Raw genomic sequence first — 24,919 nt, forward strand, 5'->3', positions numbered from 1 at the left:
AGCCCTAAGCTCCCATGATTTTGGTCAAAAGTGTGAAACGGACGGTCGATATCGATTGATTATTCCAAAAACATAGGGAGGAATATGCCATTGGGCTCTTCTCCAAAGAGTTGTCTTTCTTCTAATATTTAAAGGCACTATGGTTATCGACCCTTTATTCCCGCACAAATCACGGTTTTACCCCCCGGGGAGATGCACGTTTAAGCAATTAGGTAATATGCTTGAATCGTTCAACCTCTTCTTCATCGTTACCACCTTACTACAAACATCTCAATTAGGTAAGTATATCATACGTTCTAAAAAGTATAATTAATTCCTAAAACCTTTCAAAAAAGTGAAATTAAATCTTAAGATTTCATCATATCTGTACAATCAAGTTAACTTTTTTTCAATTTGGCTAAAGAAAATGCTGACATGTCTTTTTTCTCCTTTTTTATGGGTGGTGTCGATATGGCATCCCCACCATATGAAAGAAAATCGAGATCTTTTTAAAATATAAAAAAGGATAAAAATACTAAAAAGAGGGTGAAAAGTGAAAACAATTAGTTCTTCAAAATCAAAGGAAGTTTTATTGTTTATCTTCTTCAGCTCTTTAACTAAATAAATTTGCATATGATCATTCAACAATCAAATGTTAATTAAACAATTATAGTTAGTCTTCTTCGGTTAAATGTTAAATAAAACTAACTCATTTCAAAAAGTTCATCTTCTACTTTTGTTAAATAGATCTAATTATTTGTTGTTAAAAATTCTTATGTGCATAGAAGATTCGAGCTTACTATTCATCTTCTTCTTTCGTTTTCTATTTAAGTTCATCAGTTGCATCCTTAAGTTGTTGGGAGCATCGACCACACGTTCGCGCGAGCACAAGCGAGGAGAGAGAGAGGGCCTTACCATGGGAGCAATATAGAGGTAACAATGGTGATTTGGAGGCGGCAATTAGCATAAATGCTCAAGCTAGAAAAAGCCTAGAAGCTAAGGTAGCGATGGCTGAGTTCAATGAAATTCGAGCAGCTATGACTAAGAGCTCAAAGAGAAGTATTCCATAATTATTTAAGAAGAACCGAAAAAACTCTTTTATTTTAACAGAGAACTAGAATACCATTTCAATTTAATGAGCCAAACAAATGGCTTGCCTAATTAATCGAGCTTGGCTTGATTGCTCATGTCTTTTGATTAAATGAAATGGAGAAAATCAACGTGTTGAATTTCCAAAAAAAGAAAAAAGTCAATCATTCAAAGAATGGCTATAGAGATCGAATGTTTAATTTGAATTCAAATTCAACACAAATTGTGTTGTCGGAGTAATCTCAGGGGTCATGTCCATATCATCGGTCAAGCCTAAACTCCATGATTTGGTGAAAGTTTGTAATGGACGGTCAATATGGATTGATTTTTCCAATAACATAGGCAGGAATATGCCTTTAGGACTCTTCTCCATAGTTTCGTCTTTCTTTTAATAATTCTTATATACCATAGTTGACGACCCTTTTCCCCCGCTTCAATCACGGTTTTACCCCTCGTGGGCACGCACTTTTATCGTAAGCAAATAGGTAATATGCAAATTGGCTTGAACGGCACCCTTTTCATCACGACCACGTTACTAAGAAGATATTAATTAGGTAGTATGCGTGGGCTTTCTTTTAATCCAATTAGAAAAAGAGCAAAAGTACAAAACAGTCTAATATGTATCGTAAAATTATAATTGATTCCTTAAAAAAAAGTACCAAACGGCTTACCATGATTACGCCGAAGAGGAGACGACAGCAATTCAAAGGCAACAACGAGCGAAAAAGCTCGAGCTTCATCAAGCTTGAAGAACCTTGGAAGCTGAGGAGGCCATGGTCGAGCCCAGTGAAACTCGAGCAGCCATGACCGCGAGCTCATGGAGCTCTAGCGGCTATGGCCAAGCTTCACTAAACTCGAGGAGATACCGCCACGAGCACCTCTTGGCATTCTAATATATCATGCTCTACACGAGAAAATATTTCGCATGCTCCTCATATCACGTAGCAATGACTTAGGAAAAGAAGCGAGATAATTTAGAACTTAAATTTAAAATCAATTGAGATGCATATCACATGAGCTAAATGGGGAATACCATATCAACCATATAACCATATCCATATATTCAAACCCCTGAAAACTAGTTAGTCCATAATAAGAGTGATCGGTTTCAAAGTAGGTCGGTTCATGTTCAAAAACTCAAGATCAGTTCCTAGTCTGTGGAATTGAGAACCAGCCCACTCAATCAATAAGGATTTTTTTTTCTTCTTTTTGGTTTCTTCTATTCCTTACAAGTGGGATTTTCCCAACATTAAAAGAAAGAAAAATTACTAATTTGAGCTTACTTCAAAGTAAAAATGTAAAAAATATTTAGGCTCCATTCGTTTTATGGAAAATAACTTCTAAAAACTGTTTTTCGGATTTTCTAATGTTCGTTTAAAAAAAAATGAATTAGTCACGGAAAATATTTTCTACTATAAGAAAAAACACCTTTAAAAGTGCGCGAAATATTTTTCACTTTTGAAAAATGAAAACATTTTACATAACTTATTCCACCTCATTTTCTTTCACTAAACACATTTTCATTTCATTTTCATATTTTCTTTTTCTTTTTTAAAAATTCAGTTTTAGTTTTTTTTCTTTACTTTCTTTCCTTTCTCTTCTTCTTCTTAGGCCTTAGCCGATTGCCGGCCACGGTGGTAGCTAGCAACCAACCATTGGCAAGCTCGGCTTCAATTGGCCATAAGCCAGGTCAGTGAGGCTCGAGCTTGATCTAGCTACCGCCATGGTCAGCCACTGGCCTAGGTTGAAAAGGAAGAGAAAAAAATTAAAATTTAAAAAAAAATGAAAAATGAGTGCATGCAAGAAAAGATTTTCCTTATTGAATGATAGAAAATATTTTCTAGTTCATTTTCAAATTTTTGTCAAACATTAAAAAAATTGGTTATTTTCCTGAAAAATGGTTTCTTGGAGAACCATTTTTAGAAATAGTATATTTTTCGGGAAACAAAAGGAACCTGAAATTTTTTTGCAAATTCTTTAGTCCGGTTCCATATAAGGAATCGGAGATCTGGCCTCAAACTAGTCCGTTTGGTCCGGTCCGGCTCGCTTGCTGGATTGAACCGGGACGGACGCAGCCGCCCCTAGTCTGTAAATACTCTTTCCAATTTTTCCTTTCTATTTTTATTCTTCCCAGCTTCCGTTGACCGACGGGAGGGGGCAGGCCTCTGGGGAAAGTGGCAACATCGCAAATAACGCGAGAACGGAGGGCCGATGCCCAAGGGGGGGGCCCCTCCTCGTGGTAGACAGACATCACGCGAGGGTTTCGCCCAATAAAATCGCCACCCCCTTCGCCCCCTCCCCCCCTGTCTCGCTCCAGCACAGAAAAGGCCTCCCTCCTCGCGAGAGATTGTTGGAAACGAAGAACCTTCATTTCCCTCAATCTCTCTCTCTCTAGCTTCTCTCTCTAGCTCCTTCTCTCTCTAGCGCAGAGCATTCCGCAGATCTCATCCATGGCGTTCGCCGACGGCTCCAGCTCGCGGCAGTCGCTGATCCCCAGCTTCCTCTACGCCTCCTCCGCCTCCTCCAGGTCCCTCTACCTCGAGAAGATGCTCGCCTCCTCCGGCCCCCGCTCGGCCGCCCCCACCGCGGCGGCGGCGGCGTCCCCGGCGGCCGCGGATCGGAGCGGCTTCCTGATCCCGGCGCCCCAGGAGCCGTCGAAGAAGATCGCGATGTACTCCCCGGAGTTCTACGCCGCCTGCACCTTCGGCGGCATCCTCAGCTGCGGCCTCACTCACATGACCGTCACCCCGCTCGACCTCGTCAAGTGTAATATGCAGGTCCGGAGCTCCGACTTCTTCGGGGTGGGGGGAGATCTCGCCGCGTTTCCGGGATCTTCCTCTTCTTTCGTTTCTCCTTTCTTTGCGCGCGTGTCGTGATCTGATTTGTCCGGGAGACTGGATCCTTCGCTTTCGTGTTCTTCAGATGTCTTGTGCGTATGCGTGTATAGGTAGCTGCATAACTGATCTTTCGTTAGTTGGATTGTATCTCTGATTCTAATCGCGTAAGACTTTGGAAGGATTGCGACTGGCGTGCTTGATTGTGCCTTATTTCATTAGTTCGATTATATCTCTGATTCTAATCGCGTAAGACTTTGGAAGGATTGCGACTGGCGTTGTTTGATTGTGCCTTATGCTATTTGCTGCTGTATTTCTGGTCTGCTCGTGTAGAAAAGGCGGTCATATATGCATAGAGAGCTCGGATTTTGCTTAACTCGTGTATGTTGGTGCCATGAGCGTGTTTGGTGATTACTCAGGCCTGCGCATATTAGATCTCGCCGTGTAAAGAGTATCTATGAATGTGACGCGATGCGATTTTGTTTCTTTCTTGTGCTTTTGAGAATTTGGCCAAGTATCGTCTGTTCTTATGTAGATTTAACGGTTTGAATCGCTTTCCCATGAAGATGGATCTTCATTTTGATGTTGAAATGTAGTGATTAACATCTTATGAATCATGTCTTGTGATGTTTCAGATTGACCCTGCAAAGTACAAGAGCATTTCATCTGGTTTTGGAATTCTGCTAAAAGAGCAGGGCGTCAGGGGATTTTTCAGGGGCTGGGTGCCCACTCTGCTTGGTTACAGTGCCCAAGGTGCCTGCAAGTTTGGCTTCTACGAGTTCTTCAAGAAATATTACTCCGACATTGCTGGACCTGAGTTTTCCGCCAAGTACAAGACATTGATCTACCTAGCCGGCTCTGCATCTGCTGAGGTCATAGCCGATGTTGCCCTTTGCCCCTTCGAAGCAGTGAAGGTCAGAGTGCAAACTCAGCCTGGATTTGCAAGAGGTCTGTCAGATGGATTGCCCAAGTTTGTAAAATCTGAGGGCGCTCTTGGGTATGTGTCCAACACATGCATTTTTTGTTGTTTCAACCAAGTCATAGTCTTGTTTGTGTTGTAACTTTCTGCTGCCTATTAATGCAGGTTATACAAGGGCATTGTTCCTCTCTGGGGTCGTCAAATACCATGTAAGTTTGGCAAATTACCACTGTTTTTCTTTAGATATATAGTTCTACCAAAAGTATATTCACAATATTATCCTCCTCATATTCAATTTCAAAGAGAGCTGGTTTTGTTCGCTTGTTTTACCACAACATGTTATTGGAGAAGTAAATAAACCACAACAGTGGCCCCATGTTTGCGGAGTTTCTACCAATATATACATTTAGTGGTCCATTGAAGCCACCTGTTACTGAAGTTGATCTTCTTGCACTGGCTATTTACTTCTCCCTTTTTCTGCTTTGATATGTAAAAAGCTCATCACATTTGGGGATGTCACTTGATACTTACTCATGTTTTACTTCTCATGGCGTTAGGTCTTCAAATTTGTTGACTCTTGCATGCAATAACAAACTTTCTTTATGATGCTTGAGAGCTTGTCAACATCACTAGTACCTAATGAATAAGTAATGTCTGCAATCATGTCCCTGGCAAATAGCTTAAGCTGGCAAAGCATTTAAGGGCCTGTCTGCAATCACATCCCCTTCCAATTTGTTTACTCTTGCACTTTGACTCTTTTTTTTTCCCTTTAAAATCCAAAACTCTTGAAACTTTCACAACACTCCAATGTTGACACTTGGATTCATGAACAATTTTTTCATAATTTTCTGAAATTTGAATACTTTTAGATTTTGGTGGGCTTTTTGCTTTTATTCAGATTCAAACATATAGGCCCTAAGATAGTTTGGCTTGGGACTTTCTGTGCAGTTGTGCGGATCAGTCCCCTCATCTACTTATTTACTAGCTATTGCATAGGCTGGCTTCTCTTCCATTTTGAAATTTTAACAGCACTATCTGCAGGAACTTAGTTAACTAACATGCATTTTCTTGCAGATACCATGATGAAGTTTGCATCTTTTGAGACCATTGTTGAGATGATCTACAAATATGCCATGCCCCAACCAAAAGATCAGTGCAGTAAAGGTTTGCAGCTTGGTGTCAGTTTCGCTGGTGGTTATGTGGCAGGTGTTTTCTGTGCCATCGTGTCTCATCCTGCCGACAATCTTGTCTCTTTCCTCAACAACGCTAAGGGAGCAACCGTCGGTGATGTGAGTGCTCCACTTGCTGAACTTCCCTGTCCTTCATCTCTTGGCTTGGATCTGATATCTGCTTTACTGACTACTGTTTGTTTTCTCATTGTGCAGGCTGTGAAGAAACTAGGTCTGTGGGGTCTCTTCACCCGTGGTCTTCCTCTCCGTATAGTCATGATCGGTACTCTTACTGGAGCCCAATGGGGTATCTACGACGCATTCAAAGTCTTTGTGGGACTGTAAGTTTTCTCCAGAAATTTCAAATCTCTTAAACTTAAGTCTCTCCATACATTGTTCGAATACTAATGGCAACTTATTACTAATTCTAGGCCAACAACGGGTGGTGTCACTCCGGCTCCTGCCCCCACTACTGAGCTTGCCAAGGTTTAGAACGTCTTAGTGACCAAGGGACCGGCATTTGTCTCAGACATCAAGACTCATCTGCATTGGGAAGTAATAATAGTAGATTTGCTGGAGCTGGTTCAATGGCTCTCGAAGTGATTTGACTATTCTTTCGTATTCGGAACTCAAGTGTTCAATTTTTACTCAACTGATTTTTGTTTTGGGGAGGATGGCTAGGTCCTGTCCTTGGATCTCTATTAAATCTTTTTGTAGCTAGGTCGCATGTTTTAAAGTTCGGTTGAAACTAAGATTTTGAATCCCCCCCATTAAGGGTGACAGAGGCATGGAAACTAAATAAACAGACAGTTTGGGGGCCATAGCATGAGGTATACTTTTGGAGACTCGAGATCTTTCCATCTTATATTAACCATCCTCTGTCATTTTTTTTCTTGCTATCTCTTTGCCTTATTCATCTAAAACCGTGCTGTTATTTCTGTTTCAATGCCACTAACTATCCTTCACTCCCTAAGCTCTGCTGAGCTAAAAAAATTATGTAAGTCTCGATCGTTGTTGCATATGACCTATTGCTTGAATGAATCCGCCCTGTCCAGGTGCAGCGTGGTGAGGACTATAATTCCCCGATGCCTTTTACTTTTTGGCTATATTGCTTACATGCCCTTTGAGGGTACCTCCGGTTTTCATCCCCGGAGCATTGCAAAATTGGTAATAGTGCGGTGAGCCTTATTCAGTGACGAATTTTTTGTCCACAAACCATGGGGTCCGGTTCATAGCTTGGAGTATTTTTCAGTGTTTCATGATGCGTTGCCAGCGATGATATCGTGAATTGGTCTAGCGGAATATGCAATAAGCTTTCCTCATATGAGGACCAGCAAAATTTGGCGTTAAAATAAGTGGATCGGCGAACTTAAAAGCGACGCATTATCCTACTAATGATAAAAGTTTCGCTACCGAAGGATGGAGCTAGTGCCTAATTTCAGCTCATGTGCGTTCCACTTAGTCCAGTTAGACAGTGCCTCTTTCACAACCAGCTATAACAAGAATTAAAATTCTGCAAGAGGTGGCTGGTTTAACAACATTACTTAATAGCGGTGGAGAGAGATGACACGGATCTTCCAGTGCGCTAGGAGATTATTCCTCCAACTTTCCTCCCACAGTAGATTCATTGTGCTTGGAATCAATGCTGAAGACACCGAACCTTTCAACTTTTGTTCTGCTTGGAATAAATCTATCATTCTATCCTTCTCTTTTCAGCTAGTTTTGGGGTTTTAACCCTTGAGTCAGATTCGTGGTCGGCAATTTTTTCTTGTGCTGGTGTGGAATATAAATTGCTAAATCCCCTCAGCAGGCAAATGGCGCATATACCTATCTCAAGTTCATCCCCAAAACTCAGAAGGCTCATTCACCAGCACAACTAAAGATCTTATCCATAATTATAAAATGGAAAATGATGTTCAAATAGATCTTAGTACCACAATATAGGTAGCCACAGGATACCCACGAAAACCATCACTCATATTCAATAAATATTAAAAAGAAAAAACCCCACTTGAACTCCAGAACGCTAAAATTACAGAGAAATAACAAAAGAATAAGTTTATTGACGCTATAATACAATATCTCAGCTGATACCTGTCCTCTGTTATTACTTAAACAGATGAATTCCCGGAACTCGGACCATCTTAAACAGTCATCAAGCAATGTTGATCGTGAAGGAAACGTACGGATGAGTATCTGCGTCACCTCCCAGCCCGGCCATCCCTCCTGCATCTTCTTCAGGTTTCCAGTATGCACTGTAATAAATAAGACAGATGGGATCATGAGTCCAGAATTATTTATTCAGGAAAAGCTGCATGTTTAGCAGTTAATAACCTAATATGCAACCATGTGCAAAAGATGGATAATGTGAGACTAATTAGATGTTGAGACCAAACATCAACATCAGCCCATCAGCCAGTGACTGTGCAAGCACCTCTCTGTGTGCGTGTGTGCACGCGTGAGAGAGAGAGAGAGAGAGGGGGGGAGAGATCAAGCTCGCAGTTACATCATCTTCTATACAGATCTGATCAAACAAATTTATACGAATCATCAAATGAAAAGTAGAATAAAAAGATTTCTCCCAGAAGTTACAAAAATAGCCTGCCTTCTTTGTGGCCTTTTGCTTGTGGTTGCTCTTGAAATGATTCAAACTCATGGTCAGAGATGCAAGGCATGGAGAGAGAGAGAGAGAGAGAGACAAAAGATTGGGGGGGGAGAACATACGGACACCAACAGAAGTAACAGAAATTGACAAAGCAGCACCAGCCATGACAAGAGAAGACCTAGAAATTTGAGTTTAGGGGAAGAAAGTTAAAAAGTTCGCCTACAATCAACAAATTCTGGCAGAAGTGGGGTGCCATGTCCATTACCAAGGTCCACAAATTGATTAGCTAGATCAAAATTCCACAGAAAATTGCTCTTGAAAGCACTTTTATAGTGACTCCCACATTAAGGTGAGAAAAGGGAAACTCATATAGGTCTTGCCAGAAGTCAATTGTGAATAACACCACAATCACTTCAGCCTAAACTTTACAGACCAGCAGTATGATATCCATCATTGACGATGCAATAGTCCACACTTTTCTTTTTTAGCCATGAATACAGTCTACGCTTTTGACAATAGCAAAGGTAGGCACTAGATTTTATCAGCCAAAGTACTCGAAGGAAACATGATATGATACGAATTTAATCATGTGTTTGAAATTAAGTAAAGCTTTGATGTTTGACTTGCCTGTGTGTATTGTCGCACAAGCCTTCAAGAATTGAACGCACTTTTTTCTCACCTTTCACTGATGGAGCAAGAACACATGCCTGAATGCACAAAAAACATTACACTAAATAAGTCAACTATAAATGAAGAAAGCAATAGCACTAAGGGACAGAGTATGGCATCAAGCTCACCAAGAAAGATGGCGGCAAACCGTATCGCAAAATACTCTCTGCAAAGACACGTACAGCACAAAAGTGCATCCACGAACTGAAAACCTACAGTTAAGCAACCCACAGAATAACAAGCATGCCGAAGCAAAATAGAGCAACTATAATGGTACAATGCACTCGTTATTGCAATTAACAGACATATACAACAGCAACATAATGTAATTTCTGCAACATAAACAAGAAAAGAAAAAGGAATCAAGACATGTTTTATCATTATTGTCATGGTAAAGGTCCAATGCTCCTTCCCTCAAAATAGAAGGCATATAACACTGGTAACCTCTCATCACTCACTTTTCAAGCAAATACTGAATGACAATGACTGTAAGAAATCTCCAATCAGGAACCCCATCCAGAACTCATAAGTTATCTCATTAGGGTTATCAGCCTACGTGCCTACCCATTATTTAATAGTGCACGAGGAGCTAACCACAGCCTGATGCTTTGCATGATGGACAGCAGATATACATCACCTTTCAAGATTAGCATCCTAGGTTCAAGATCAAGATTAACAAAAAAGATACCTCTCCGTAACTGGTATAGCACCATTGCAAAAGAGAATTTCTAAAATTCTCTTGATCCCGCATCAACCTCTCCAACTCTTGCTTCCTGCCCTCTTGTGCCTCTAAATTGTATTCAAAGTCACGAATCTACATGGCAACCAAAAACAATCAATTAGATCTCCGATCCACACAGACAATTTGGATATCTTTGTTAAATGCACCTAAATGCTTTGGAAGAACAAAGCATGACTAGAATACAACAATCTTTAGCTGAAAGAAATTACAAGGTGTACAAAAAAATTCTTGAAATATGCAAGTTGAGACCAGCTGTTGTTGAGTTTTGTCACTTTTTAGTACTCATGCATCAGGAAAAGCCAGTGCAACTAATCGGGAGGCACACCTGAAAACCTCTTTCCCGAGCAGTCGTCCGAAAGTTATCAGCAACTCGGCTAAAGAGCGTTACAGTGTAAAGAGCATATTCATTATCCTCATGTAACTGCTTCGAGGATCTGGGGACCTGACAGAACAGAAAATTAGTAAGACATGGCGAGAAGAAGGTAGGCCAGAAAGTTGTAGATACTATCTTGGCAACACATCATATGCAACAAAGGTAGCACTCATTATGATAGCAAGGCAGTGCCAACGGTCATGAAAATAGCACATGGAGTGAGGATGTAGAGATAAAAGAAACACTTACCACATAGCTTGTCAAAGTTTCATAGCTTGACAACCAATCCTTCTGTGAATATTTAGGTACTACTGCAAGGAGAGTTGTCAAGTTTTCTGAAATGACAATATCCTCAGGTTTGACCAGATTTGAAAGATCACGGACAGCTAAGCTGAAGTATAGAGAGAAGTAACCAAGCAATGAGTAATAAAAACATTCTTGCCGTAGCTCAATCAGAACCGGTATAGTAGCTTTACCTTCCACTCTGCTTTCTGTTGATAGCATTCAGCTGACTCCGCACATTGTTATACTCAGCAACACGAACCTAAAATACAAGATCAATACATGCTTCAATTTGAAAAAGATTTGATGAACTAACAGGCAATGGTCATAATAGTATGTATGAGCTTTGCACGGAAGAGGTGCTCAATTTGATGTCTAATAACCTATACTTGCTAAGCTGAACTCTTGCAGCAACAACAACAACATCACCGTCATCATCAACCGACAAAGCTTTACCCGCTAAGCCGAGTTCATCACACGAATGCTGTCACGCCTAATTCTTACTCCCTTTGCTACTAGACTATCGAATAAGATTTTCTATGAGCAAACAGAAGCAAAACTAAGTCTCTCCCTCACACAGACCAACTACCTCATTTAGCTAAGGAAGGCATCAAGGGATAACATGTACATACACTTAACATGAAAAGCAAAAGGAAGGTTTTTACCTTCAGATCATCTTCGATCTTCGCGACTTGTCCCTGAATTGTGTCGACAGTCTCCCTCAAGGGAGCCATCGCAGGGTACTTAGCATCATCCCAGACAAACCTTCCATGCAAGATCAAGGCTCAGTTCCCGACACAAAGATTACTTCTACATGCTAAAAGGTTAAAAAAAAAACCAAAAAAATTACACAGAAGCAGTTCTAAACTGTCGTAAGTCCCTCCATCTCGACAAAAGGCCCGAAATCGAATTCGCAACCCGAAACACGGGCACCAAATTTCCCAGAAAGAGCAACACAATCAAGAACCAATCACATACTTCGTGAGGTAAGAGTCAACCGGCACGCCATCCACCGTAAGAGAACTGCTCTCCACGCCCGACACCCTCTCCAGCTCCTCGATCTGGCGCCTGATCTTGTGCGACACGCCTTCCACAAAGGTGTTCGACTGCACAATTACCCACACACGCATCCCAGTTACCCACTCCGCCCGAAGAAAATCAGCAGGCAAACGCCTCGCGATCCTCAAATCCCCAAACTTAGACGAAGAGGAATCAAAAATCACCTTTTGGAGATCGTCGCTGAGGGCGAGGAGGGAGTCCAGGGTTCCCACGCGGAGATTGGGGATGTTGAACTGCAGAATCGAGCAGGATCGTCAGGTTCGACAAAGATCGGAGGAAGCGAGCACGGTCTCGGAGCCGGATCTCGAAGGGAAGGAAAGGAACGAAGGAAGGAGGAGGAGGACGTACCCGGTAGAGAGGGGTGTCGAAGGAGTGCCTGGAGATCTGCTCCTGGAGGCGGTTCCAGAGGGACGCGGCGGACGCGGAGCCCTGCTGCACCGGGAGCGACACCACCCAGTATCGGCTCGCCATTGTCTTCCCGAGCTCGCTGGCGGCGGCGGCGGAGAGAGGGCGGCGATCGGAGGAGGTGGTGGTCGTGGGAGTGCGGTCCTTCGAGAGTGGAGCGATGCGGTGGCGAAGCTCCTTTTCCTTTCGTTTCCTTCGTTTTTTGCCGGACGTCGCTCCAAAATCTCGCAGGCTGCGGTGGCTCCTCTTTCCTTTTTGTATTTTTCCCCTTAATTAGACATTGGTGTGGAGACACGTAGGCAGTACTCGCGAGGTGCGATCCTATTTCATAATGGTAGATGAAGAATTTTTTTTTTTTGATATAAAGTTGATTATTATTTTTTTTGATGACGCAGGGAATCCGCGTACTATACCAACATGGGCAGCCCGACAGATCTGAGGTAACAGGAGGTAAACCTAGGGCGACACTAGCAAAAAATCCACCGCCCCGACATCGCACTTAAGATCCCGTATAGCCAGCGATATTTGAACTTCTCCCCTCTCGCAAAGGATCATGGGAGCACTTATTCAACTAGGTCACCGCAGACGATAGTAAGTTGATTATTTTCTTTTATGGTCGGAAGAGTGGCTTTTTTCTTTTTTCTTTTTTTTGAGCAAGGGAAGAGTGGCTTGTTTAATTGAGTGGACATGTAGGGTGCGTTTGTCTATAACAAGTTGCTTGGGTCTCTTGTCGGAAATAAGAGAAAATTTCAAATAAATAAATGTGTAAAGTGTCATCATTTTTTCAAATAAAGGTTTGAAATGGAATTTGTGTCAAATAGAAGTTGAAAGTGGATGTTGTGTCAAAGAAGAACTTAAAGTGGCCATGGTTATTATTGATTGCCAGTCGACTAAATATTCTGACTAGCCAAAATGCATTTTTGTCTAAATATAATTTTAATTTTATATTCTTTTTTTCTCTTTTTGAAAAGGCACATGTGACCGTTGGTTAGGGCTAATGAAGACTCGGTTACCCTTGTTAGCCCTTGCCAGTGGGCAACGCGACCCATGCCCAAACCTAGAGAGGATAGCCTTCCCTAAGACAAGGCGACCCTCACCTTGCCCAGGCAAGACCATCTCTTGCTAGATCGAGTGAAGGAAACCCTCATCTAGCCTTTCCTGGGCATTGTCAGTCAACGAAACACTAGTGAAGAAAAAAGAAAAACCAGAAAAAGGAAAAAATTCAAAAAAAAAATGTGAATAATGAAAATATTATTGACGAGTTAGAAAGTTAGATCCTTATGTGAAACAAATACAATCACTTCGAGCTTTTATTTGAAGTAAGATATACTTAAAATCCTTATTTAATAAAATAATGGCACTTTAGGCCATTGTTTAAACTAGTGTCCATTTTATGTTTTTATTTAAGAAAACAAAAGTACTTTATTCCTTTATTTGAAATTTTCCCTAAGAACTAATGAATGGATGGAAAATGTTTTCATCATTTATGAAAATATTTAGGCATAATTCTTGTTGATAATAATAATATTGTCCCTTAACTAATTTTTATAAGCGATATAACCAATTAGTTTTATGAAAACGATTTTCAAATCATTTAATTTTTTTTTTTATGAAACAAACAAACCCTTAACATGTGTTTGTCTAAAAAAAAAAAAAAACTTCATAACAAAAGGAAAATGCTTTTCCAGAAATAACTTTTTCAAAAAATGTTTTGCTTTTTTAAAATTAGGAATTCGTTTTTATAATTTTAACCATACATATTTTCTTTGACCGTAAATAGTTAGTGTTTGACCAATTATGTACAACAAACCAAACTAATGAAAGTCCAAAAAACTAGTTCTCAAAAAATTCTTTCATCTAAACACACTTGTAACGTGTTATTATTAAAATGAGTGAATCATGTAATTACTTAATGTAAAGATAATTTTGAAAAGTTAAAAGCGAGACAAAAAGGAATTTTCAATTTATATAAATGGATTTGCTGATTCTTAATATATATTTTTATATGCTCAACTTTTAGTTCGGAAAGCCCCCGGTAATTTTTTTTTTTTTTTTAAAAAGAGTGGGTCTTTTGCCCTCCTCTTCCGAAACACGAAACATCTTCTCGGCTCGTAAAGCTCCCTGTCCCAAATGTCCAAACCCTAACAACTGCTCCTAGGGGTGTGCAACCGGACCGGGTTTACCCGGTTCCCGGTCCGGCCCACCCGGAAAACAGGGTCGGGAACCGGTTCCGGTTAAAACCGGGCCGGGAACCGGTTCCCAAAACGCAGACCCTGTTTAAACCGGTCCGGGAACCGGTTCCGAGGGATTACCCACCCGGGAACCGGTTCGACCGGACCGGTTTGGGAACCGGTTGGAGAACCGGTTTTTACGCCTAAAGCGAAACCCTAATTTTATTTCTTCCTTTAACTGCAGAGGCGCAGACGCAAGAACCAGACTTCCCTGAGCTCCTCTCCCGGTTCCCCTCGCGTTCGCACCACCGCTGCCAAGCTCCTCCTCCTCCCCTGCCCCGCCGCCCCCGCCGTCACCGTCACTGTCATCGTCACCCCCGACAACCTCCACCTGCTCAACCCCTTCCTCGCCTCCTCCTCCTCGCTCCAGCCTCTCGTCTGCCGATCTACCGCCGCCCCCCCTTCGTGAAGCTGCCGCTGCCTCGCTGCTCTGCCGGAGCCCCGTTGCCAACGTCTGCTCGTTCGCTCACCACCTCTGGGCGCCATCGCCGCTGCGACCAGACGCCAAAAGCCGCCGTTCCTGCCGCGATTCCGTCCTCAGCCCGTCCGTCCGAGCCCCTGCACCACCACCTCCCTGCTGCTGGGTCCTTCTCTGCTCGACGCCCGACAGATTTGCTCCGCTCGTATCCTGGTGAGCTCCCCCGACCACCCCTGCTTCTTTCTTTCTTCTTTTTTTTTTTTTTTTTTGGTTTGGCAGAATGTCTTTGTTACTCCTTCTTCTGCAATTTGGTCTACTTCTCAAACTGGGATCTTGATAAAATTTTTATGGGAGGTAATTGATCATATTCATCTTCTTCCTCCGTGTCCGAAAGTATGCTATCGTCCATCTCATAGTCAGCACCACCGGTACTAGGTGGGGACGATGTCGCAGAAGGGAGGAGAGAAGGTGAGGCAGAGACGGTTGCCTCTTAGCATTTGGTGGTCCCAGAGCAAAGCATTTGGTGGGTGCTGGTGGTTGGGTTCGGGTTCGGCGGGTGGGCGAGCGTGACCAATTTCGTCCACCAGATCGACACGTTCGGGCTCTTCGCCAAGTGCTACCAATGCCCTCCTCCTACACTTCCCCGGCCGACGCCCCACCCCCTCAACGTCACCGCATCTCCACCGCTCCAACACCCTCGCCACGGCCTTCGCAACCCTTGAATTTCCTTCTGATTTTCCTGTAACTAGCGATCGGGAATTCACAAAATCTCAAAGTCGTGCCAAAGAAAAGCTTCAAATGTTGCTCCTAAAGAAGCTTTGGAGATTTTCCTAGTAGGCAGAGGAGATAGGAACTTAAATGCACAATCACCCCCGAATTGTCTATTTCCATTTTTCCAATTAAACCCCAACACCACTTCTATTTTCTGAGTTTAGCTTATAGTTTTTGTCATGTCCTTGAGAGAGGGAGAGAAGACGAGAGAGAGAGAGAGAATATTGATCCATCTGTATGTTTAGCTATCTTTTGATATGAGATGATGTTCTCAATTGGCTCTCAACTCTCCACCTCTATCAGCTATATAGTTCATTCACGTGAGTTTTTATGTTTTTCTGACAATGAGAGAATTAACTTTTAATCAGCTTCTGATCTTATTATGAACTGTCAAACCCACGTGAAAGTTCTATGTTGAATTTATATCTTGTGGGATATGGGGATGCGAGATGGTCGAATTATATATTGGTTGTTTTCTTCAAGGGAGTCCAAATTTTATACATGTTCCCAATGAGTTTGGTCGAAGGATGTGCTTGGTCCGGCATTTTTGTTTTAGCAGATAACTCATCTAGACTTGCTTTTCTAAGGTTAATTTTTATGCAAAACAGGTTCCAATATAAACAGGGTCAACCTTGTTCCCGGACCGGAAAAACAGGGTGGGCCGGGAACAGGGTCCAATGAAAACAGGGTAGGGAACAGGGTCCAAAAAAGGAGAACCGGTTATAACAGGGTAGGGAACAGGGTCCAGGTCTAGACCCTACCCACCCTGGACCCGCTCACCCCTAGTCTGCTCCGACCGACCACCTGCCTTCGCCGTTGGATGCCGCCCCGCCACTCCGGCCGCCGCCGCCGCCGCCAACGACGGGGTCCTCTCTCTCGGCTACCCAAGTAGCTTCCTATCAAACCGTTGTTGGGCGCTGGTGCTTCTCCGATTCCTTCTTTCGAAGCAAAGCAAAATCACATCACAAGAGAGGAGATCATAGCTCACAATTCTCGACCAAAGTCTCTTCATTCTAATGGCGGCCAAGAAGCTGGTCCGAGACTTGGTGCTCTCGGGACACCCTCTTCGTCTCCACCTTAGTTCTCAGGCCCAGGTTTTTTTCCTTCTCGAGCTCTTTCTTGATTTTTCTCTCTATATTTCTTGCAATAGCCAGGTAAATTTCTGGGCTTTTATTCCCTTTTCTCTGTATTATGTAATTCTTTTGATGTGGGGTTTGTTAATTGAATTGTTGTATAGGCTTCGAGTTCGAGGCTGAGGTTGATTACAGCAGGTGGGCACTCGTGTAATCGTCGATATAGCGTGTTTAATGAGTTCTCTAAGAAAGTTAAAGGCGAAGCAAGCGGGTATGCTGATTTTTAGTACCTTCACTCCTCTTTTTCTGTCTTTTCTTTTGTCTTTTTTTGGTAGTAGAGACGCTAATAATGAAAATGTTCGCAATGCATACCGAAAGGATACCAATGACGCCGACCATTAATGAGTAGTTTGAACTCTAGGAGCGGTCTGATCAGGGACTGCTCGGCTGTGCTTTTTGAGTTCAATGCTCTTTCTACTGTTAAAGACTCTTGCCCCATTTTTATGCCCTTTGGTTTTATCGTGGTGTTGGTTCACATTTTAGTCTCATTTGCTTCTGGTAGCTTGTAATTGGAGATTTAACATCGCTTACAATCATATGGAATTAATCTGTAAAGTGTCCTTTCTATGGTTTTATAGCTCAAAACACGCGTAAATGTTTGGCCTTTTTTCTTTTGGATGAGCTCATGATATATTGATTTGCCACCATGGAGCAATTTCCTTTAATTTGCTGTGAGATTCTACGTTTGGGATATCGAGATGCAGATATACCATTTGAGTGTCATATAGATTGCAAATACAGAAATGGTGAAGCTTCATTATATTGTGCATATGTTTGGGCATATCAGTTAAAATAAAGGAGCAAGAACTAGAGATACTTCTGATGTTGTCTGCTTCATTGTTTTCGGTACTTGGACTTTCAGACAAATGATATTGCTTGCCTTTATAATTTATTGGTGTGTTCGGTTTCCTTGAGAGGCTTATTCATGTTAACGATCTTCTTCAATCCTTTGGTCATAGCAATCCAGAGTTTCAGAAGTCAGTGAAGCAGCTAAAAGAAAAGGCAGAAGAGCTTAAAGGGGTGAAGGAGGAGCTTAAAGTTAGGTAATTTGCAAATCTGTTGGCTGAAAACCTTTCATTAGCGAGATTGTAGCCCTCTTAACTAACCATCTGACTATCCGAGACATACTTCTTGTTTGGTTGAACATCTGGATAAAGAGCTAAGGATGTAAAATGGCTTTTGCAGAACAAAACAGACAACTGGGCAGTTGTACAAGCATGTCGATGGTGTTTGGACAGAGGCTGAAGCTACAGCAAAGAAGGTCTGAATATTTCTTTCCTTTCCTTTGCTTTTTGGGCCAGAAGATGGTCTGAATTGATTCCCTTGGAATATGCCCTGGTCCTGGAAAGGTTATTGAAGCAACAGACTCTCAAAATCTAGTATAGTATTTTCTTGTTCATTAAAGTTGATGTATTTAATAACTATGAACTTGATCGTGTTTTCTTGGTGAGAAATTTAGTATTCACAAAAGTTATACACTTGGGTACCTGGTAGGTAATATTGTGTTTCTGTGCAGCGATTCTTGTTTCTCTTCTGTTATGTCTGCTATGTGGAATTCATTAATATTCTTTGGGGTTTTTGGTTTTCTATAATATTGCATTATCTCCAGGTTTCTGCCAATGTGAGGGAAAAAATATCTTCTGCAACTGAGGAGGTGTGGTTGCTTTATCCATTGTAATCCTGACAATGCTTACTTATATGCAAGTGACTGTTTAGAAATGTTATCTTTTTGTGTTGCGTTTAGGTCAAAGAACAGTTGGGGATTGGGAAGCAAGAGGAATCAGCATCTGCGAGTGGTTCAGCAAAACATGATGCTCACGCCAAAGGTGGAAATGAGGGAAAATCAACAGAAGAAAAATGCAAGCAGGCTGGTTCTGGTGATAACACAGAATCATTTTTTGGCAAATACAGAACAAGCTTCTTTTCCTCTTCTCCTAAGGTCTCGTCAACTTTCCAGAAGCTGAAGGGAGTAAAGGTTGTTGACTTGGCAAAGCAGGGATATGATATTGTCAAGGATGAGTTGAGTGGTAGCCCGAGTAAGAGAAAGCATATGGAACATGCGCCTACTACGTCAACAGTCGAAAGAAGTACAAGAACTGATATAGTTGTTCTACCTTCTAAGCAGTCTCCGTGGAGTAAAAAGTGGGAAGCATTTAAAGAGAAAGTAATGTTATTTTACTAGTTGTTATGCATGAAAGCTGTTTGCAGATTTAAAGAATATTACATGGGAGTAATCATGGTTCTTAAATCTAATGTTTTCTTTTTGTAGGTCAAAGGGCATCCCATGTTCAAGCGTATTGGTAACGTGAGTGAGCCAGTTGTAACGAAAGGTCAGGAGGTACGCGCCGAAACCTTTTGTAAATCTTTACGCTCATTGTCAGATGTCTGTTCCATAGGATTGACTTTTTTGGGCGGAAGCCTGCTTTTAATTGGAAGTTTTTTTCTGGAAAAGCATATGTTGTTTTAATCTGTTGACCTTTTCTTTGTTTGATCCTCCCTCTTCTCGTCTGATGCAATATCACCTCATGTGTATTATGCCTGTTTGACTTTGCAGATTGCAGAAGATATGCGGGAGAGATGGGAAACTAGTGACAGCCCTGTTGTGCATAAAATTCAGGAGTAAGTTGTTCAAGTTGCTCTGTCTCCCCCCTCTTTTCTTTTCTCTTTTCTCTTCCTGCGGTTTCTCTGCTTCTTCTTATGCATGTGTGAATGCACACCAATGTGTGTGGACTCATGTGGTGGGTGCACTAACCTGGCCATTACAAGTGCACACTAGACAGCAGCACATAAATACAAGCATACTTCATGTGCAAGCTTGCAGTCCTTGTTTTGCGTGTCATAATTATAGCTGTTATTCTACTGATTTTTATCTTTTTTAACAGTCTCAATGAAACTATCTTTCAAGAAACAGATGCTGCAGCATCTATGAAGGAAATACGCCGGCGAGACCCGTATGGTCACATTCCTATTTTTTTGTGGTTTCAGTTTCACTTGGTTCTCCTGTCAAATCATAGCTCACTGACATCTGGTGCTTTGCTTGTGGGCTAGATCTTTCTCTTTACCAGAGTTTGTGGCTGAAGTCCAGGAAGTAGTAAAGCCTGTGCTTAATGCTTACATTAAGGTGGATAATGAGCTTATTTCCTAAAAATTGATTTTCCATTCTTTTGTATTCCTTGTGATGGATTCTGCTTAGGCCATCTGAACTTCAGCTACTTCTATTCATCATCATGTTTGTGTTTGCTTTGTGCAGGGAGATGTTGAAACTTTAAAAATATTGTAGCTCTGAAATCATTGAGAGATGCAAAGCTGAGCATGGTGCTTATCAGAGCCATGGCATTTTTTTCGACAATAGGGTATGATACAAGGCACATCTAATTTTCTAAGTGAAGTGTTTACTCGTTTACTCTAGCCTCTGTGAAAGAGAATATTAGGAGAAGTTGCTGACAAAATTAATTGATTTTTTTTTCTCAATAATTTCCTAGTTTCTCTTATGGAGTAGTAACTGTGTAAGTCATAGATGTCAGAAGTTTTGTGAGAACAAAAGGAGAAATGAACACATTGTGCATATGCAAATTAACTGCAATGTGGGTTAGTTATGGAGGCACCCCCGCTTTCTATTTAGGTGCCAATACAAGCTATTTTACTTGCACTCGGGTATGGTTGTCTGACAGAGATATATCCTGGTTTCTAACTCATTTATGAATTTAGATGGGTAATATGTTGAATCGGCATATACATGTAATATATACCGGAATCTTTGTGATTTTCTGGGACATATTGTCATTATTCTTCAAGCTTAATGATAAACATTGCATAATATTATGTGTCTCAAAATGACATGAATGATTCAATAGTTGAATTTTAGATGAAGCATCTCACCACAGGCGTGTCAAGCTCATAGAATAGTTGGAGTATACAAATATAACACACAATCCATGATCATTACATATCTTTATGTGCTTTTTGCTGGTTTTGAATTCTGATAGCCGCATCTTTTGAATTACTGTATCGCTCCATTATCTCTCTTTTGCAGTTTTCTTTTTCACGTTCTTACTTTTGGTATGGCAGAGCGACTTGATTACTTTGTCCTAGCTCTGTTTTCTGTATAGTTGGAAGCAGTTATTTTTGTGTTTCCTATTTTTACTATTGCTATTAGATATTGCAAGTTCGTTTGCTGGACTATCATGGTTTGTTGGTTCAGATTGTCACATTCTGTTGTAGTATATTTATGCTTGTTCTAACTCTTCAATTCTATCCTGAGCAGATTCTGCATGTGTCTGACGTTGACGTAAGAGAAACAAAAATGATGGGCACTTCACCAATTATCATTGTCGGGGTATGATTGTACTCTGCTACTTGTGCTGTTGCACACTCGTTATTTATCTGTAGGAGCTTCTTATTTACAAGCAAAATCTGACTGATTTCCCCCCAATGGCAGTTTCAAACTCAGCAAATATATTGCGTACGTGACAAAAATGGTGCCATAACTGAAGGTGGCAAGGTAAGCCAAACTTTTGATTGGATGAGGCCAAGTGGTTAAGGAAAAACCATTTTTTTGTGTTGAATACAAAAGGGAAAGCTAAATCATTCAGTCGGTGCATGCTGTTTTCGCAGTTGCATGTGCCCTCATTTGGACAATGGTTTCCGTCGTGTGTTAGTTTCAACTTTCATGAAAGGGAATTATGGAGCAGCATAGTTTTTACTTATTTCATGAGTTCTGACAAAAGGTTTTGATTCCATAGTCCAAGGTGTAAGAAGTGAATGGAGAAGGAGAAGAGGGAGAACACTTGCTTTAGTATTAGGACTTGTGCCTAAGAATGTATGAAATAAATGGCTGAATGTAGTTTGCCCACATTTATGTCAGGTTTTGCATAAAGATAAGAGATTAATGTGGTTTTAATTTTTCCAGAGTCTACTTCCACTTTCAAACGTCCAAGGAAACTTGATCTTTATTGATTGTCAATCTTCATTCTATGAAGATCAAATCCTTTGTGTGTGCTTTGATTCACTGATCTCTCTTTGAAGGGGAGAAATACGACCTATATGAGAGTACAGAGAGATTAAGCTATTAGGTGATCAGAAAAAATATTGATAGGGATATTATGTTTCACATAAAGTGGCCTATTTGTGGTTAGTCTAACTCAAATCCTCACTGAAATCTAGTGATGCTTTTGTTACTGTTATAGGCTGAATTTTTTAACATGTAAAATGTCTCAATAAACCAGATTGTCTCAATATCCCATGATCCACGATCTTGCTATAGGATGGAATTGGAAAGGCAACCATTAGTGGTATTAGACAACCAGGTTCTCTAGTTCTTGGATTGGCCTGTCCTAACTGCAGAATCATTGATTCATCGTTTTCTTCTTTTTGAAATTCTCCTCCCTGTTCCTGATGATGAAGATAATTTTGCAGCACAACTCAATGAACTATGGAGCCACATTTTTTAACAATGACGTAGAAGTTGTATTCTTTCTGCCAAAAGTGTTGCAAATATTGATGTGCATGGTTTAGGCATAAATCGCTTTGTCACCCTCTTGTTGGGTTTATCAAGGGTATGTAGCCCTATTGACATTATCTGCCTGTTCAGTGAGAAAGTACACCACGATGATCTGAAATGTTATGAAGAGTAATTGCATGTCTCAGAATGTAATCTGATATTGGTTTGTGTAAACAGGATACGATACACACCGTCTACTATGCTTGGGCTATGCAACAAGTGGATCCGGAAGAGCTTGGGGAAGGTGCTATCTTTCCCATCTGGAGGTTAAGAGAAATGCAACAAATCGGCGTCCAAGCTCTAATATGATGGTTCTATACTTATTTAATCATTGATTAAGACAGGCATGATTCCTGCGTCAGAGTAGATGATCAGTTGCTTATTCGTATGGTAACGAGTTCGATTTATTGCCGAGATCGGGATAGAAGCTCATCCAGTTAGGATATTCCCTTTTTTTCATTTGGGGGGTTTCGATATCGACGGGCTGCTGCCAGTTTTGAGGGATTACCGTTAAAGAAAAGAAAGTGTATTTTTTTAATGTTTCATCTCATGTAAAATAAATCTGGAAACGATCATGAGAATGATCGGAAAGTGGTATGGTACTGTTTCCATTGATTCTAACTGTCCTACCTGCATCGTCACTTCTGATAATGTATCTGTAGCAGCGTGCTGTTAGACTCTATAAATCCTCATTCAAGCAAATTCAGTTCCAAGACGTTTGGCTCTTGATGTTTGATTTAAGTTGCAGCGTATTGTTGTACGGCTCCGGCCTCTGGGCACTTGGCATGCCGCAAGCATCGAGCCGTGAGTAGGTTGTCACAGTACCTCGCATCCAATTTTATGCTATCTGCAAACTCGAATTGCCTCATGCGGTTTCGATGTTTCTTTCCCTGTGCGCTCAGGTTTGGTTTTCTTCATTGAAAGTTAAGTTTAATTGTCACCCTGCATGGTCTCTTCAGTCGGAATTTGGGGAACAATTTGCTCCGCCGCAGCAACTGGTGTATAAACAGTTCCTTGCATGCTCTCAGTATAATTTAGGGAGCAATTGGTCCGCTTCAACTGGTGTGTAAACAGAATTTATATTTTCCTACAAACCGAAAGATGTACAAATTGGACTGCGTAATTATTGGTAGAGCAAAAATTGTAAAGAATATTAGTGAAAACCCATCTCTTAGGTTTATTGCCTTCGAACAATAAAATGATTCATAAGTGCTTTTAGAGTTGAAGATGATTGATTCTACAACTTGAAATAATTAGTTAAAAAGTATATTTTAATTATTGACAATAATTTATATTTAAATATTTTCATCAGAGATAGAAATAATTTTCACCATCCAATTTATGTAAAAGATATAAGAGGATTAAACGGAGTCTCATCTCTCCACCCCAAGAAATGTTTCTCTTAAAAAAATTTGATGAAAATCATCTCTCCACCCCAAGAAATGTTTCTCTTAAAAAAAACAGAGGCTTCTCTCATACCATGTTAGTTAGCACTTAATTCTGACTCTGAATTTTTGCTTTGGTTTTTGCATGTATGTCAAAGTTGAAATATGGAAGGATCCACGGAGAGGCATGTCCACATATTGCTGGAACTCTACTGGCCGAGATCGGGCCAAGGATCTGAATTAGGTTGGAAAGAAGGTTCGTGATTTCTTTGATCTTAAATTTGTTGATACTAATTGGCTTAAGAAGAAAGGATAATTAAAGTAGAAATAAACCAATCGAAGGAAATTTTAGAGGAGCGGACTTCCGGCGTTGAGACGAGGGTGGCGGAGGAAAACTCCCTTTTGCACTTGGAGTTCTGACATCAAATACTATCTATGCTAGCTTTTGGAGAAAGGGTGGATACTTGAAAGATACAAGGAAGTCAGTGCAACGATTTTTTCATATTAAAAATCGACATATTAAAAGGCACATAAGCATGATTCAATATGTTAACGATGAAAGGATTTGATTGACTAATCATATATGTCAAAGGATTTGATTGGACAAATTATAACTTTGAGAGACCCATCACATTATATGAATAAGTTGGAGGATCAATTGTGGGGTTATCTCTTTAAATTAAACCATTTTCTACGCCTTAAGGGTAATTTTGTCATTTAAACGATACCAAACAATGAAAAATGAGTTCACACTTTAAAAGTGTTGTACTCTACTCCATGGGCATGAAGATTTGAAATTTGGATTGAAATTATTCTTGGAATCTGAATCTTCGTGCATTCATCAAATTGAGGGCTAAAATTGACATTTCATACATGTTTTCATGATTTATCAAATAAAGCATAAAGTTTCGTAGGTTTAATTTTTTTTTTTTGGTTGAAATAGGCTTCAAAGTTCATTGGAAAGAAAATTAAGCACATCACAAAAATAGTGACTCTAGGGGGTAAAAAGGGAAATATCTAATTTTTTAGCATCCAAAACAAAATTATCTTCTTTTCATATATTAGTGCAATATTCCACATACATCGACGCGTAAAAATATACAAAATTCAGGTTGTGGCATGGAATGTAATAGAGGTCAAAGAATCGATCTAGAAAGCCAAAACTGTAATACAACAATTTTGAATCCATAAACTTTAAGGAAGTATAAATTAATTTTTACGATCCATAATAATTTTGCTCGGATGTATATCAAGTTTTGCCTCAACTTATGCAAATAATTATAAAAGTGATTAATAATTAATGAGTGGACTATATATAGCATTCCATACTATTGCAAATAATTCAAGTAATTACAC

At 40.7% G+C, this 24,919-nt stretch overlaps 3 protein-coding genes across 3 annotated transcripts; 2 read left to right on the plus strand and 1 right to left on the minus strand.

Annotated features, from left to right (window-relative positions):
- The first annotated feature begins 3,356 nt into the window (after positions 1 to 3,356).
- LOC104453533 (mitochondrial phosphate carrier protein 3, mitochondrial) lies at positions 3,357 to 6,887 on the plus strand. Its single transcript, XM_010068119.3, has 6 exons — positions 3,357 to 3,845; positions 4,538 to 4,899; positions 4,987 to 5,030; positions 5,896 to 6,110; positions 6,207 to 6,331; positions 6,422 to 6,887. The coding sequence occupies exons 1-6, from the start codon at positions 3,519 to 3,521 to the stop codon at positions 6,480 to 6,482; spliced, it is 1,134 nt and encodes a 377-aa protein (XP_010066421.1). The 5' UTR covers positions 3,357 to 3,518; the 3' UTR covers positions 6,483 to 6,887.
- Positions 6,888 to 7,853: 966 nt separating this feature from the next.
- On the minus strand, positions 7,854 to 12,377 carry LOC104453534 (V-type proton ATPase subunit C). Its single transcript, XM_010068120.2, has 11 exons — positions 12,069 to 12,377; positions 11,885 to 11,953; positions 11,640 to 11,767; positions 11,327 to 11,426; positions 10,856 to 10,923; positions 10,629 to 10,770; positions 10,332 to 10,448; positions 9,953 to 10,078; positions 9,393 to 9,476; positions 9,223 to 9,302; positions 7,854 to 8,245 (listed from the first exon to the last, which is right to left on the minus strand). Exons 1-11 carry the CDS (start codon positions 12,189 to 12,191, stop codon positions 8,146 to 8,148), a joined length of 1,137 nt encoding a protein of 378 aa, XP_010066422.2. The 5' UTR covers positions 12,192 to 12,377; the 3' UTR covers positions 7,854 to 8,145.
- A 2,028-nt stretch (positions 12,378 to 14,405) lies between these two features.
- LOC104453535 (mitochondrial import inner membrane translocase subunit TIM44-2) lies at positions 14,406 to 22,888 on the plus strand. Its single transcript, XM_039317039.1, is given in 16 exon segments — positions 14,406 to 14,987; positions 16,154 to 16,639; positions 16,783 to 16,889; positions 17,638 to 17,721; positions 17,864 to 17,939; positions 18,288 to 18,332; positions 18,423 to 18,842; positions 18,948 to 19,016; positions 19,233 to 19,297; positions 19,561 to 19,629; positions 19,727 to 19,799; positions 19,929 to 19,945; positions 19,947 to 20,031; positions 20,943 to 21,014; positions 21,117 to 21,179; positions 22,356 to 22,888. Coding segments are annotated over 15 exon segments (1,455 nt in total). The 5' UTR covers positions 14,406 to 14,987; positions 16,154 to 16,561; the 3' UTR covers positions 22,488 to 22,888.
- Positions 22,889 to 24,919: the final 2,031 nt, after the last annotated feature.

The sequence above is a fragment of the Eucalyptus grandis genome, chromosome 7, assembly GCF_016545825.1.
Source record: "Eucalyptus grandis isolate ANBG69807.140 chromosome 7, ASM1654582v1, whole genome shotgun sequence".
NCBI lineage: Eukaryota > Viridiplantae > Streptophyta > Magnoliopsida > Myrtales > Myrtaceae > Eucalyptus > Eucalyptus grandis.